At 45.1% G+C, this 13,050-nt stretch overlaps 1 protein-coding gene across 1 annotated transcript in view; it reads left to right on the top strand.

Moving 5' to 3' along the window:
- Nucleotides 1-385: 385 nt before the first annotated feature.
- The window catches only part of PITPNM3 (PITPNM family member 3), a 724,998-nt gene continuing 712,333 nt past the window's right edge, over nucleotides 386-13,050 (top strand). The window contains exon 1 of the mRNA XM_030185997.1: nucleotides 386-1,194. Coding sequence (XP_030041857.1) covers nucleotides 1,173-1,194 — 22 coding nt within the window. The 5' untranslated portion in view covers nucleotides 386-1,172. The remainder of the gene's footprint in view (nucleotides 1,195-13,050) is intronic.

Here is a 13,050-nt window from a genome sequence, read left to right as displayed (position 1 = left end):
TAAACTTAGGGCCCCCCAGTTACTAGGGTAACCACTTACCAGCTCAAAGACTGGTGTAAATACACGCGGAAACGCAGCTATTTTGTAACTTAGGCATGCTATTCACATCCACGCCCCTTTTGAAGATGCCCCCCCCCCCTTGAATTTACATGCCAAGGTTCTAGAACAGCCATTAAGGGCAGCTGCAGGCGAAACTGCAAAGTGGTGACCGCACCAATGAACTCCAATTACAGCCAAGAATTCACTGCCGCTGAGTCCAATCAACACACAGCTATTCTATTAATTTGCACGTGCATTCTGTCTGGAACTCTGGGCGCTATGCGTCAATTTGCGTGCTTTAAAAAAAAATTAGAATCCGCAGTAATGTTCCTTAACATCGCCTAAGGCGGCTGGGATCTGACAACGGTGGGGGCTCCAGCGCCATTAAGAGAAGGTAGAAAAACAGATGCGATGAGTAAAAATGCGACTGTGAAGTGTGAAGTCTACCGGTATGTGCGTTAATCTTATGCTGAAAGTCGAGAGGAAGCGAGTTACAAAATATTAGGAGTTAACACCCCTCCCCGGTTCTCCTTGTCCCCCAGCAACTTTATGGCTGCTCTGAAATAACCTAAGTGCGGGTGATGCCGGCAGCCTTGCGTCTAGCTCTGGAGCAGGACTGCGACGATTACTGGCGCTCTCTCCAAGGCAGGGGAGGAGATAGCAAAGCCTCTTGGCTAGTGCAGGGAGGTGGGGGAGTATTGCCACCCACCCTCCAGAGAAGCGGAGGGGACGGATCAAAAGTTACACCCAGATCCTGCGGGGGATGTTAATCACAGCCCTGAAAGCAGCTGCTGACAGCCGACGGGGCGAAAAGCGAATCGAGGAACCAGCGTCAGGTGTTTTCGCTCTCCAGCACTTGGGAGAGTGGTTGCGGCCCCTTTAAGAGAGGGTCCAGCTCTCTACCCAAGTAGGGTCTGCCCTCTTTCACAGTTCTGCAGCCTGACTCATTCCAACCCTGTACGAGCCACTAGAGGCAGCCCAACTAAATAAATAGACAAAAGGGGGGGAAATGCCTTCTTTGCTATGAAATCTCAACCAGCAATCGGCTTAAAACGGGGAGATACCTGCTGCTCCTGAGCAGGGAGAGGAGCGTCTGCCGGAGTGGTAAATCGAGAGAGCAAAGTGACCGGGACATGGCCAAAGCGTCACTGCCAGGTGGGTGCAAATCAGTCGATATAATGGACAGATCAGGTGCGGGACTGGAGGAGATGCTGAGCTAACCTGGGAGATTCTAGGTGGTTCATTGTAGCAGAAGAAGCAGAGGGGGGGGGGGGGACTGAGGTGGTTTGGGTGACCTGGATCTTGTGCATGCTTTAGGACTGAAAGAACCTATCTCTCTCCTAGCAAAGCTGATGTACATAGACCGCATCTGGGTGAATCTGCTTTCCCTAGTGGTGTTTGTGAAGGAATTGCACAAATAGTTTCAGGAACGTCAAGGATTTTTCTTGTCTGTATTTTTTTGGGACTGGGATGCTTTTGCAAGCAGTAACTTGCTGGTTGGCAGGGTTTTGTGGGAGGTATTTGAACAGGCTTGTCACTTTCTATAAAACCGAACTCTGCAGGGCTGACACCTGAAACGGATTTCGCCTCCTGTTTTCGCTCTTGCTAATGAGCTCCCTCCTTCTTAGGGTATCCAATTTGGAAAGCATTAACGAGTTTAACTGCAACCTGCTGCAGCGCTTTCTAAAACTCACTGGCATGTTTCTATTAATGTAATTTCTATGTTGTAGGGAAGAGAAACATGTCTATACCGAAAAAAGCTTGGCTTAGGGATGCACGCGCATTTTCTGTAGCCTTTTTCCACTGGGAGTAAAAATGTGCATTTTAGTAGGAGAGGCAGGGATTACTGTGTCCCCTACCTCCCCCCCCCCCTCTATACATCGATCCTGACATTATGTTGTATTGATAAGTCCATGATTTTAGCACGGAAACATCCAGTTTTATCTATGGTGCATCTTGCTTTCGCTCAGATGGCCGTTCTTGTTTGGTAGAGTTAATTTCAAACAAAAATCATTACTAATGTGTAACGTAAAAGACTTGTCTTTCTTAATAAACCGACTTACTAGGTTACAAGTCGTGGCTTCTATCTATGTGCACCAGAATAACTTTTAAATTATCAGTTCGCTCTTTATTTAGAGTTGCTCTTTCAATGTGGCATTTGCATTGGTGTAAAATTTTTACTCTGAAAGCAGCCCAATTAAAAACAACCCCCCCCCCCCCCCCCCAAAAAAAAAAAAAAAAAAAAAAATTAAGTTGTGTGGCTCATGCCCCTACTGTATTCTCTTGGTGGTTTTGTTTCATCAGGGTAGGAAATTAATCTGTAATCTCTTTTCAGTCATTAAGTAAAAAAAAACAAAACCCACAAAGAATCAAAAGGGAGGTTGGTAATGATCTGAGCTGCAAAATCAGTGGCCCAAAATGCTTAATTGTGTGCCTGTGCTACAGCTGTTGGTTTATTCAGACTAGAGTAAACATACATTTATGGTTAGAACTTCTGTTTTAAATCTGACTACCCTACGGGGTTGGCTATTTAAATTAGTAGATATGAGAACAGTGTTTTTCCTTGCCATGTCTTATTGAAGCTCTGTTATTGATGTCCATAGTGGTTAGCAGATTGTTGTTCTGAGTGGCCTTCAGGGCAGGAGCGTAGCCAGACTTCGATGGGAGGGGGGTCCAGAAGTCGAGGTGAGAGGGCACATTTTAGCCCCCCCCTGGTGCCGCCGTTGGGTACCCTTGCTGGCGGGGGTCCCCAAGCCCCGCCAGCCAAAGTCCTCTTCTCTGGCAAGGCCACGTTGCTGATCTGCAAGGGCAGGCTTCTTGTGAGTCTGACGTCCTGCACTGCAGGACGTCAGATTCGCAGAAACAGAAGCCTGCCCTTGCAGATCAGCAACGCGGCTGCGCCGGAGAAGAGGACTTTGGCTGGCGGGGCTTGGGGACCCCCGCCAGCAAAGGTACCTGACGGTGGTGGCAGGGGAGGAGGGGGGGTTTGAAGGGGTTGACGGTGGGGGGCATGGCCAAATCTATGGGGGCCCATGTCCCTGTGGCCCCACGTAGCTACGCCCCTGCTTCAGGGTATGGTTCATCTGTGCAACTCATGCTGTAGTACAGTTGGGTTGACTGTGTTACACACAGGCCAGGCTGCATAGTGCTTGTCCTAGATTAGGCTTTGGTCATGGCATTGATGTAAGAATAGGGACTAAACACATTTTAATATTTCCATTCATATTGGTAAATGTGCTGCCAGTCTTAATTTTACTGGTGGCAGTTTTAACAGCAGTAATGCCAAGTTACCCAGTTCCAGGTTGGGGATCTTGAGACAGTCCTAGATTTCCAGTCATCCCAGCCTAGTGCATTATGGGACTTCAGTAGTGATTTTCAATGGGGTAGGATCAGGTACTACAAAATCCCACACTGCTTTGGAATGTAAGTTCAAGGACTAGCCAACAAGTGTCCAGCCTGGAGCTGGGTAACTTGGCATCTCTGTAATGGGTTAAATTCTTAATTTATCTGTCTATTACTGTGTATGGTATTGGTAATGTAACCTTGAAGTAAATGGAAAAAAAATGTAATACTTGGCTCTTACACAGCGCTGCAGTGCATTATAATAGTAATATTTTCTCTGCTATTGAAAAAACAGAATTATTTTGCTCCCTGTCTTTTATGTTAAGCATTAGTGGGGGATTCTTGAAATGCTGATGAGCAGAACTGTGGGTGTTTGGATTTTTTTTTTTATTAATGTATAATCCTTGTCTCATTTATGCACGCTGTGTCTGCATTCACAGCAAACCATAACCTCTGGCGGACCACTGTTGAAACACAGCCCCGCCACCTGCTCCAGCTTTGAATAAAGTAGTGTCACTTTTTGCTTATTCTGTTCTGTCTTGAGGTGGAGAATGTAGTGAAAGAATTTATCAAGTCGGTCCAATAAAGTGTTGCTCTATTTTTATTTTGGTTAACGTTTCATTTCTTCCTCGTGCTGAAACCCTGGAGTACAAATGAGTCTCTGCAGCAAGTGAAATTCAGAGCTGGGGTAGGGCACTCCTTAAAGAGGTACTACAGGATGGGTTTGCTATTAGTTGCAGTGTTTATCTTCTTGGTCAGCTTTTGGGTACTGAAAGGGGCTATGGCAGTTTGGTGCCTGTCTTAGCAAAGAGCTCCCCAAATTGTGGGTTGTGAAACCTGCATTTGGGGTCATGACCTAGGCAGGCATTCCATAGGATGTCGTTCTGCATTGCCTGGGGATCGCATGCTTTTTGCGGCCATGTGAATTGGGATCAAGGGCACAAAGATTGAAGTGCTGGTCAGTGTTGCCAGGACTGCGGGTTTCTTGCCCAATTGGGCTCCTTTCCATGAGCCGCTGCGGCTTTTTCATGCCGCATGCGGGTTGCGGGATTTTGGGCAGCTTTTTTAAGCCCCGCTGGTGGTTTTTTTTCCGCCGCGGGTTGGCTGGTTTTGCCGCAGCCAGTGGAAGCCCCATGGAGGCGGGCTTAATGACGCCATTTGTATGCAAATGGCCTCATTAATATTTATTAATGTCATTCACATGCAAATTGACTGTGTGGCTTTGGGCGTGACAAATGTTTTCCATCTGGTAACACTGGTGCTGGTCTAGCATCTTATGGGAAATGTGAGCACACTGTACTCAAGTTTAATTAAAGCATCAGCTTTAATAGAATGAATAATCTTGATGACTTCAGACAACAGTGGGTTGGAATGGGGTTTTTTTTTTTTTTTTTTGCATGTTGGTTTCATAATGGAATAAATACAGTGGCTGGTTAAACAGTTTGGGCAGGGCTATCCATTTAACCGGGTAATGCCACTGGAGATCACCACAGACTACTAACCTGAGCACTGGCTGTTCTGTGGGTGGTCTGGGGGCAGAATATTGCCACTTAACCACCTCAGTTAAGAAGCCAAATGGAACTGTTTTTTTTTATGTGGTCCAGTCTTTATGCAGTGTTATATGGTTAACCACATAAAAGAGATCTGGCCGCATAAAGCAGGCTTTTTCAATGCTGGTGCCCAGATAGGGACTGGCATTGAATATCCAGGAATAATGTTGACTGCAGCTGGCTGGCTGACTATCTATATATCTCAATACTCTGTTTTTGTGAAACGTATTCTGTAATTCTTCACTAGGATGAGGACATTTCAGAGACTGCGCATTGTTCAGAGGGTTTAAATTTAGTTATTTGCTTTTCAACACTGGTTCCAGAAGTGCAAAGACTAGGGGACACTTGAAGTTACATGGATATACTTTTAAAACAAATAGGAGGAAATATTTTTTCACTCAACGAATAGTTAAGCTCTGGAACTCTTTGCCGGAGGATGTAGTAACAGCGGTTAGCGTATCTGGGTTCAAAAAAAGTTAGAACAAATTCCTGGAGGAAAAGCCCATAGTCTGCTATTGAGGTAGACATGGGAAGCAACTGCTTGCCCTGGGATTCGTACTATGGAGCGTTGCCAAGATTTGGGTTTCTGCCAGGTACTTGTGACCTGCCTTGGCCACTGTTTGGAAAACAGGATACTGGGCTAGATGGACCATTGATCTGACCCAGTCAGGGCCGCCGAGAGACTAGGCTGGGCCCGGGGCAAGGCTGCTCCCCCCCCCCCGCCACTGCTGTCCGCGGTCTCACCTGCCTGCCTCCACGGCTCCGGGCCCCCTTCATTCAAAGCGGCAGTCGCAGCTCGAGTCTCTTCTGGCCTTCCCTCCCGCCCTCACGGAAACTGGAAGTTACATGAGACGGAGGGACACAGGGAGGGAAGGCCAGAAGAGACGCGATCTGCAACTGCCACTTTGAATGAAGGGGGCCCGGAGCCGAGGAGACAGGAAGGTGAGACCGGGGACTGCAGCGCCGATGGCCTGACCCCGGCACAGGGCCCCCCGCCCTCCCTCTCGTCTGCCCTGGACACACGGTATGGCTACTCAGGCCCCTGACTCGAGGGCTTACAATCCAAAAATTTGTGGGTTCCTAACACAAGTGGGCAGGAACCTGATTTCAAAATGGGAAGCATGAACACCCCCTAAAATCACAGGTCAGGAATCTTGGGATACTGCTAAGACTGATCACTTATTTTGTCCTGCAAATTCAAACAATGTAAAAAATGTAACGAAGGATGCTATATTGGAGAAACAGGCCAGATGCTTAAGACAAGATTCAATTTACATAGACATCACATGAACAATACAGCCAGTAGGGCCCCCACCACGGTGGGACAGCACTTCACAGAACCAGGACACTGTACCAGTGATTTCACAGTGAGAATACAAGAACGTAAGACCTTTGAAGTCAGAATGATTGAATATTTTAACACCCAACAGAAAGGACTTAACAAGGATCTGGGGTTCCTAGCCCATTATAAACCATAAAGCTGTATGTCTCTGTTGATCACCCCACCCCTCACCTATCTACACCCATCCTGTTAGAATATCAATGATATGCTTTGATGTCCCCATGCATACCTCCTACCCACCCCCATCCTCCCACCCTGTCAGACTGTCATAGTAATGCTTGAATGCTTTCACTTATATACACTGTCAGCTAGCACATTTGCTTATTTCCGATCTGAGGAAGAAGGGCAACCTTTGAAAGCTAAAGGTATCATCTTATTTTCTTTTTCCATGTTTTATTTTGTTTGATTTCTATTGATAAACAACTTTTGAAAACTGTTTCTACAGCATAAAATCTGTTCTATTGTTCTGGGATCTTGCCAGGCACTTGTGACCTGGATTGGCCACAGCTGGAAACAGGATAATGGCCTTGATGGAGCTTCAGTGTGTCCCAGTATGGCAATGTTTATGTTCTTATGTAGGTGTAACACCATCCTGTACATTGGCCAAAGCAAGACTTTGCACCAGTTCCAAGTAATTCAGATTCTGCAGCATGACTGATAAAGGGCTAGAAGCAGTGAAACCATTGTACCCTTCCTGCAAAACCTGCAGTGGATAACTGCACAGGTACAAACTTAAAACTCTCTTTTTTTTTTTTTTTTTTTTTTTTTAGACCATAAAAATTTTGACAATATTTTTTCCATATTTTTATATGTACTGGCATTTAACATGACCGGTAACATACTTAAAATATAATTCACTTTCGGTGCTATCATCATTTTTATGGTGTCTAATCTTCCCCACCAAGATAGTTTAAGTGGGGACCACTTATTTGACATCTCCGTCACACAATTCAAAAGGTATGTAGAGTTGAGGTTGATAGTTTCATTAATATTAGAACCAAATAATACACCCAGATAGTTCAGGCACGTGGGAGACCATTTAAAATGGGTCATAGTAAATTGGTATGACCTAGAGGCCATGTTTAGTGGTAATATTTCTGTTTTAGTGGGATTTAGTTTGTATCCAGATATTCGTGAATAGTTGTTAATTACATCTAGGATGTGAGGTATAGATGAAGGAGTTGTATATATTAATACATCGTCGGCATATGCAGAAAGTTTGGCTGATATATTTCCCAATTCTACACCTTTAATATGTTCTGACTGTAAGATACTTAAAAGTAAAGGTTCCAGGGCGATATTAAATAGTAATGGGGAGAGGGGACATCCTTGTCTTGTACCTCTTGGAAGGGAGGTGAATATTGACCATTAATAAACAATTTGTTAGATGGACAGGTATAGAGTACTTTTATCAAATTAATAGCGTTTTGTGTGAAACCAAACCACTTTAAGGTATGAAACATATATTGCCATTCTACGCGGTCGAAAGCCTTTAACTCATTAAAGGATGAAACTCCAAGTTGTTTAACATTATGCCATCAGTTGGCTAATGGGAAAAAAAACGGCATCAACATGGTACAAAATCTTACAAGATCACTCTTCTCATTATCTTTCAGCTTTACAAAACATTTGGAACAAAGAACTCAATTCTCAAATTACTGAAGAACAATGGGAAAAAATCTGGACATTATTATATAAATCTTCAAAATCATCATTCTACATCTTGCATAGAGCTATGTGGACACCTTACAAACTTTCCAAAATATCTAAAGAAATTTCAAATAGATGTTGGTCTTGTAACAACCATGTAGGCACATTAGACCATTTAATTTACCATTGCCATATACTGGATGAGTATTGGTCTCGTATAGAGGAAACTATTTCTCAAATTCTAGATTTTAAGATCTCATTAACATACAAAATCATAATCCCGGGAGAATTTGGTTTAGACACGATACTACAACCACACATAGCTAAATTACTTCGTATATTGATTCAAGTTGCTTTAAAACTGATATGTCAAAACTGGAAGGACTTTACGAAGTTATCTTATGATATGTGGTGGAATACAGTATGTCTTTACACTAAATATGAAAAAGCTGCTGCTGAGAAATGCGGTTCCCTTGTAGCATTTAATAAAACCTGGTCTCCTATACTCAATTACTCATCCAGTTAATATTAATTATTATAATCTATGCAAATATAAATGGGTACTAATTACATATATATGTATAATTTCTTATCTCCACCTCTAACATTTAATAATATGTTTACTCCTATAGTTATAAATTACCTGTAATGTAACAGCATCAGGGATTCTAGAGATGATGTAAACACTGTCCATAATTTTTCTATAAGTCAGTGTACATGTTCTAACTTGTTAAACTGTTATTAAGTCAATGGTACTTAATTTCCTTTTTTATTGTTATATCCAAATTAATAAAAATGATTGAATAAAAAAAAAAAACTCTCTTTTTTTTACTTTAGAGGTCCTCAGACAAACTGGGTTAGAGTACGTAAAGAAATAGCCTTGTACAGACATTTTGAGGCCTGTAAGGCTGGCCTTGACTAACGTTTTATCGACTCTAGGAGCCAGCCCCAAAATGTTGGAGCGAGTGGAAGAAACCTCTTTCATTTCCCGTTCACCACACACCCAACATTTGTCCTCTGCGAAGTTTGAGTGGGGAGGGAAATCCCCCTCTGAGATCAGCAGTAACTTCTTTAGAAACCAGTTTCCTAAGGTTCTTTCCCCATTCTGTGTCTGAAAGCTTAGTAAATCAGTTCCTTAAGGTACCGCTCCACATCCCTCCTGGAAGCGTAGTGTCAGCTGTGTGACAACTACTAGATAAGGGAAGCAAAAGAGGAAAAATGGTCTCTTTGTTTCACATATCACCAGGGTGCCCAATGCACAAAAGGCCACGGAAAGAACCACATGCTATTTCCACACCGGTAAAAATTACTGAGGTGGAAATAGCGGGTGATTCTCAAAAGTAATCACATGCAAATGAGTTGCATGGACCCATGCAGCTCGGGTAGGGAAAGCACTAGGGCATGCACATAGCAGTCAAAATCAATCAGTAAGTATGGCCGCTATGCGCACACCCAGGACAGTTTCATTACACACATACAAGCTACATGGATGAAAGCCGTGTGTAGTGAGAAGCCCCTGATCTTTTCCCTGCAGCCGTGGGCATAGCGACTGGCTGCTGTGCTTAGCTGCTTCTCCCGGGGATTTTGTCGCCACGTGCTGAAGCAAGCAAGCAGCCCCTCCCCGGCAGCTTTTCAGCTTCAAACACCGACAATAATCGGCAGCTACAAAGGTGCAAGCAAAACAAAATTTTAATAAAGGCAGGAGCGAACCTTTTTGAGGGGGATTTCCATTGTTCTGGAAAATACCACCATAAGCAGCCACCTGCTCCTTGATCTCACTTCAGTGGGTTTGGGGCTGTAGCACCAAATGTCTGTTGGATATGGTATATGTTAACCTGAAATCTGTTAAGAGGAGTCAAGGGCTTTTGTGTATTAGGCTCCAGTTGAATCTTGAAAATGTGGGCAGGAGATGGATTTAGAGTTGTGCTTTCCCTTTGGGCAGGAGAACCAAATCCACCTCCACAAATCTGGGCACCAGAGGACCAGATCCTCGCCACAGCTCCTGACCTTCCACAAGAATTTCAACATTAAAGGTAGGGGTTGGGTCTTGTGCATTGCCTGGAATGCGCATTTTAAATACTAATTGGCTCATTTTACATATATTACCATACGACCCCATTGTCCGCTGTCACAAATGGTAAAAAGCCTGCTTTGCCCACTGAATACCGTGTTCGTTGAGCCAGCTGGTGTGTTCAAAAAAAGCGTGTTGCTGACCCTGTAAGCTTTGTGCATCTAGCCCTCACTCTTTCTCTTGGAGCCTGCCCCTGAATTCCCCTCGCCTTACTGATTTGTAGAAGAAACGTGTTTCAAAATTTCCCACCGAGTTTGGCAGCAACACAAAGCAGAGGTAGTCCAGAGAAGGAGCAGATTCTCAAGGTTGCCACAAACAGATTTAAACATTGACCCGATTTGGCCATGTTTCAACAGGGGTCAACAAATGCTTCAGCATCATAAAAATTTAGTTTGGAGAAGGACGAAGCATGTTTTTCTGCAGCAGAAAAAAAAATCTTGGGGTAAGAAATTGGGGTTTAGTTTCTAGGCGCCATGGCAACCTGGGGTCTGGGATTCGTCAAACCTTGCTCTAAGGTCCTCTCGGAGTATCGCCATCAGTATCCTCAACAAAAGAAATTGAATGTGATAACCACCTCGGCAGAGTACCCACGTTCTGAACTCCCTCCCAGCGGGGGGTGTTTGTGTGTGCTGAACTTGACTCTGTACCTCAGGAAATGTTTGAAAGGCTGGTTCTTTTCCCAATCATTTAATACATGTGACTACTCACTCCACACCTGGACCAGTGGCGTAGCCAGACTGCCAATTTTGGGTGGGCCTGAACCCAAAGTGGGTGGGCACAAAATTTTCTCTGTACCCCCCCCCCCCCCCCCCCCCCCAGCAAAATGTAGTCACACTCAGATGCATTTGTCACACAGGGTAAAATGCTGCTTTTCAGTGCATCAGATTTCAGACAATTTATTTAATAGCCTAATCCTTTTCAGTGAGCTTTCAGAGGCCAAAACCTCCTGCCTCAGGTCAGTATAATGCTGTTACGGTATCCTGGCCTGACCTAAGGAAGGAAGTATTGGTCTTTGAAACTTCATTAACACAGGTACCATATTACTTTATCCTAAATTAAAAATAAAATTATTTTTTTTACCTTTCTTGTATGGCCATTTACTTTTTCTCATTGTGTCGCTCCCAGTCTCTAGATTCTGCTTTCCTTTGTATTCGCTTAACTCTTCTGCCAGGTTTTCCTGGCCATTTGGCATTTTCTCTCCTTTTTCTTTGCTTTCTTCAATATTTTTCTGCCTCTCTCTCTGTCCTGATTTAATTCATTCTTACTGTCCATTCTTTAATTTCCTTCATCTACTTATGGCTTTTCATCTTTTTCTCACCCTTGTTCTCCCCATGCCCCTTCCTCTTATTCTCCAGTCTTTCACTACTCCCCTTTTCCATCCAGCAGCTCTCTTCTTTCTCTCCCCTCTTTCTTTCTGCATCCTTCCGTCCAGTGTCACCTCTTTCTCCCTACCCTTCCATCCAGCGTCTTCCCTCTTTCTCTCCCCATCCTTCCATCTGTTTTCCCTCTTTTCTCTTTTCCTCGAGGCCCGCCCTGCATGCCAGCGCCAGCTCCCATTGCCGGCCACTGCTGCTTTTCCTGTTGAGCAGCAGGGCCGGCGCTACAAAAAGAAGCGCTAAGGACGAAAAATGTTTAAAAAAAAAAAAAAAAGCACGGCACCGGCAGGCACTGTCTAGGCAGCCTTGAGGCATTTGCTGCTAGCTCTGCAGGCTCCTCCCGTCTCTTACGTTACTGCCCCTGCGTCGCTCCAGGAGACGGGAGGAGCCTGCAGCCAATGCCTCAAGGCTGCCTAGACAGTGCCTGCCGGTGCCGCGCTTTTTTTTTTATTTTTATTTTTTAACATTTTTTGTCCTTAGCGTTAGCGCTTCTTTTTGTAACGCCGGCCCTGCTGCTCAACAGGAAAAGCAGCAGTGGCTGGCAATGGGAGCTGGCGCTGGGCGGGCCTGGGCTGAAATTGGGTGGGCCTGGGCCCAGCCAGGCCCACCCATAGCTACGCCCCTGTGCTAATGAACTGTACCTTCCAACCCCATCTCATCTATAAGACAGAGATGCATACTTTTGTGATTTTTTTTTTCTTTTTTTTGGGGGGGGGGGGGTAGTTTTCTTTCTCCTCCTGTTGGGGTCCTGTCGGGAGTATAGGGAGAGAAACCCCGGCGCTAGGCTCCCCTTGGAGGCCCGGGCCTGGGAAACTTTGCCTCCCCTGCCCCGCCCCCCTCAGCAGCCCTCAATCAATTATGATCAAGGTTGCAGTCATGCAGCGATATTAAGCATGAAAGCAATTTTAGATTATTCCCTGCAAAAGACCATGAGAACCTGCAGACCTTAATAGTCTGGGCTTCCCAGTTTGACTAGGCATGCACACAAGAGCTGTGCACTGTGCAGTAAAGCACAGCTCTTGTGGGCATGTGCGGGCACGTTCCCCCCTCCCCCTCAACTTCCAATGCTCGGTGCTAACAGTGTGCATAAAATTTGCATGACATTAGTGTTGAGCATTAGAAATTTCTCTTTGTGCTGTTCTGTACAGTGCTGCAGCATCGGGGCCTTAGGCTGTCTGGGTGTAGGTCTGTAGCTAGAGAGGACAAAGTGATAGAGAAAAACCCGCAGTCTCCAGAAAATTGAGCAGTTCTTAGGGGCCCTTTGCCTAAGCCACAGTAGGCACCAGGGTGTGCCTACCACTCCCCAAAAAGCACTGCTGTCTGACACGCTGAGATGGCCCACTGAAGTGTGGGAGACATGTCAGTGGGCGGAGAGTGGGCGTGCCTTGTGCTAATCGGGTAGCACAAGCACGTCGCCCCACACACTGTCCAATTTAGCGCAGGGTTAGCTTGGGTTCCCTTAGTGTCTACAAAATAGGTGGCGGTAATGGCTCTTAATGACCACATGCTAATTGGGGACATTAGCATATGGCCATTGCAGAACAAGATAGAAATGCAGCCATTTTACTGCCACACTAAACGTGGCCGCAGCATGTGGGGAAATCCACACGCTACGAACAGCACCAGCCAGTTTTTAGCATGGCTTAGTAAAGGGGCCCCTTTTAGGCTTTGCGGGTCCAT

This window comes from Microcaecilia unicolor, chromosome 13 (assembly GCF_901765095.1).
Source record: "Microcaecilia unicolor chromosome 13, aMicUni1.1, whole genome shotgun sequence".
In the NCBI taxonomy this organism is placed as follows: Eukaryota; Metazoa; Chordata; class Amphibia; order Gymnophiona; family Siphonopidae; genus Microcaecilia; species Microcaecilia unicolor.
This window is presented reverse-complemented; position numbering and strand designations above follow the sequence as displayed.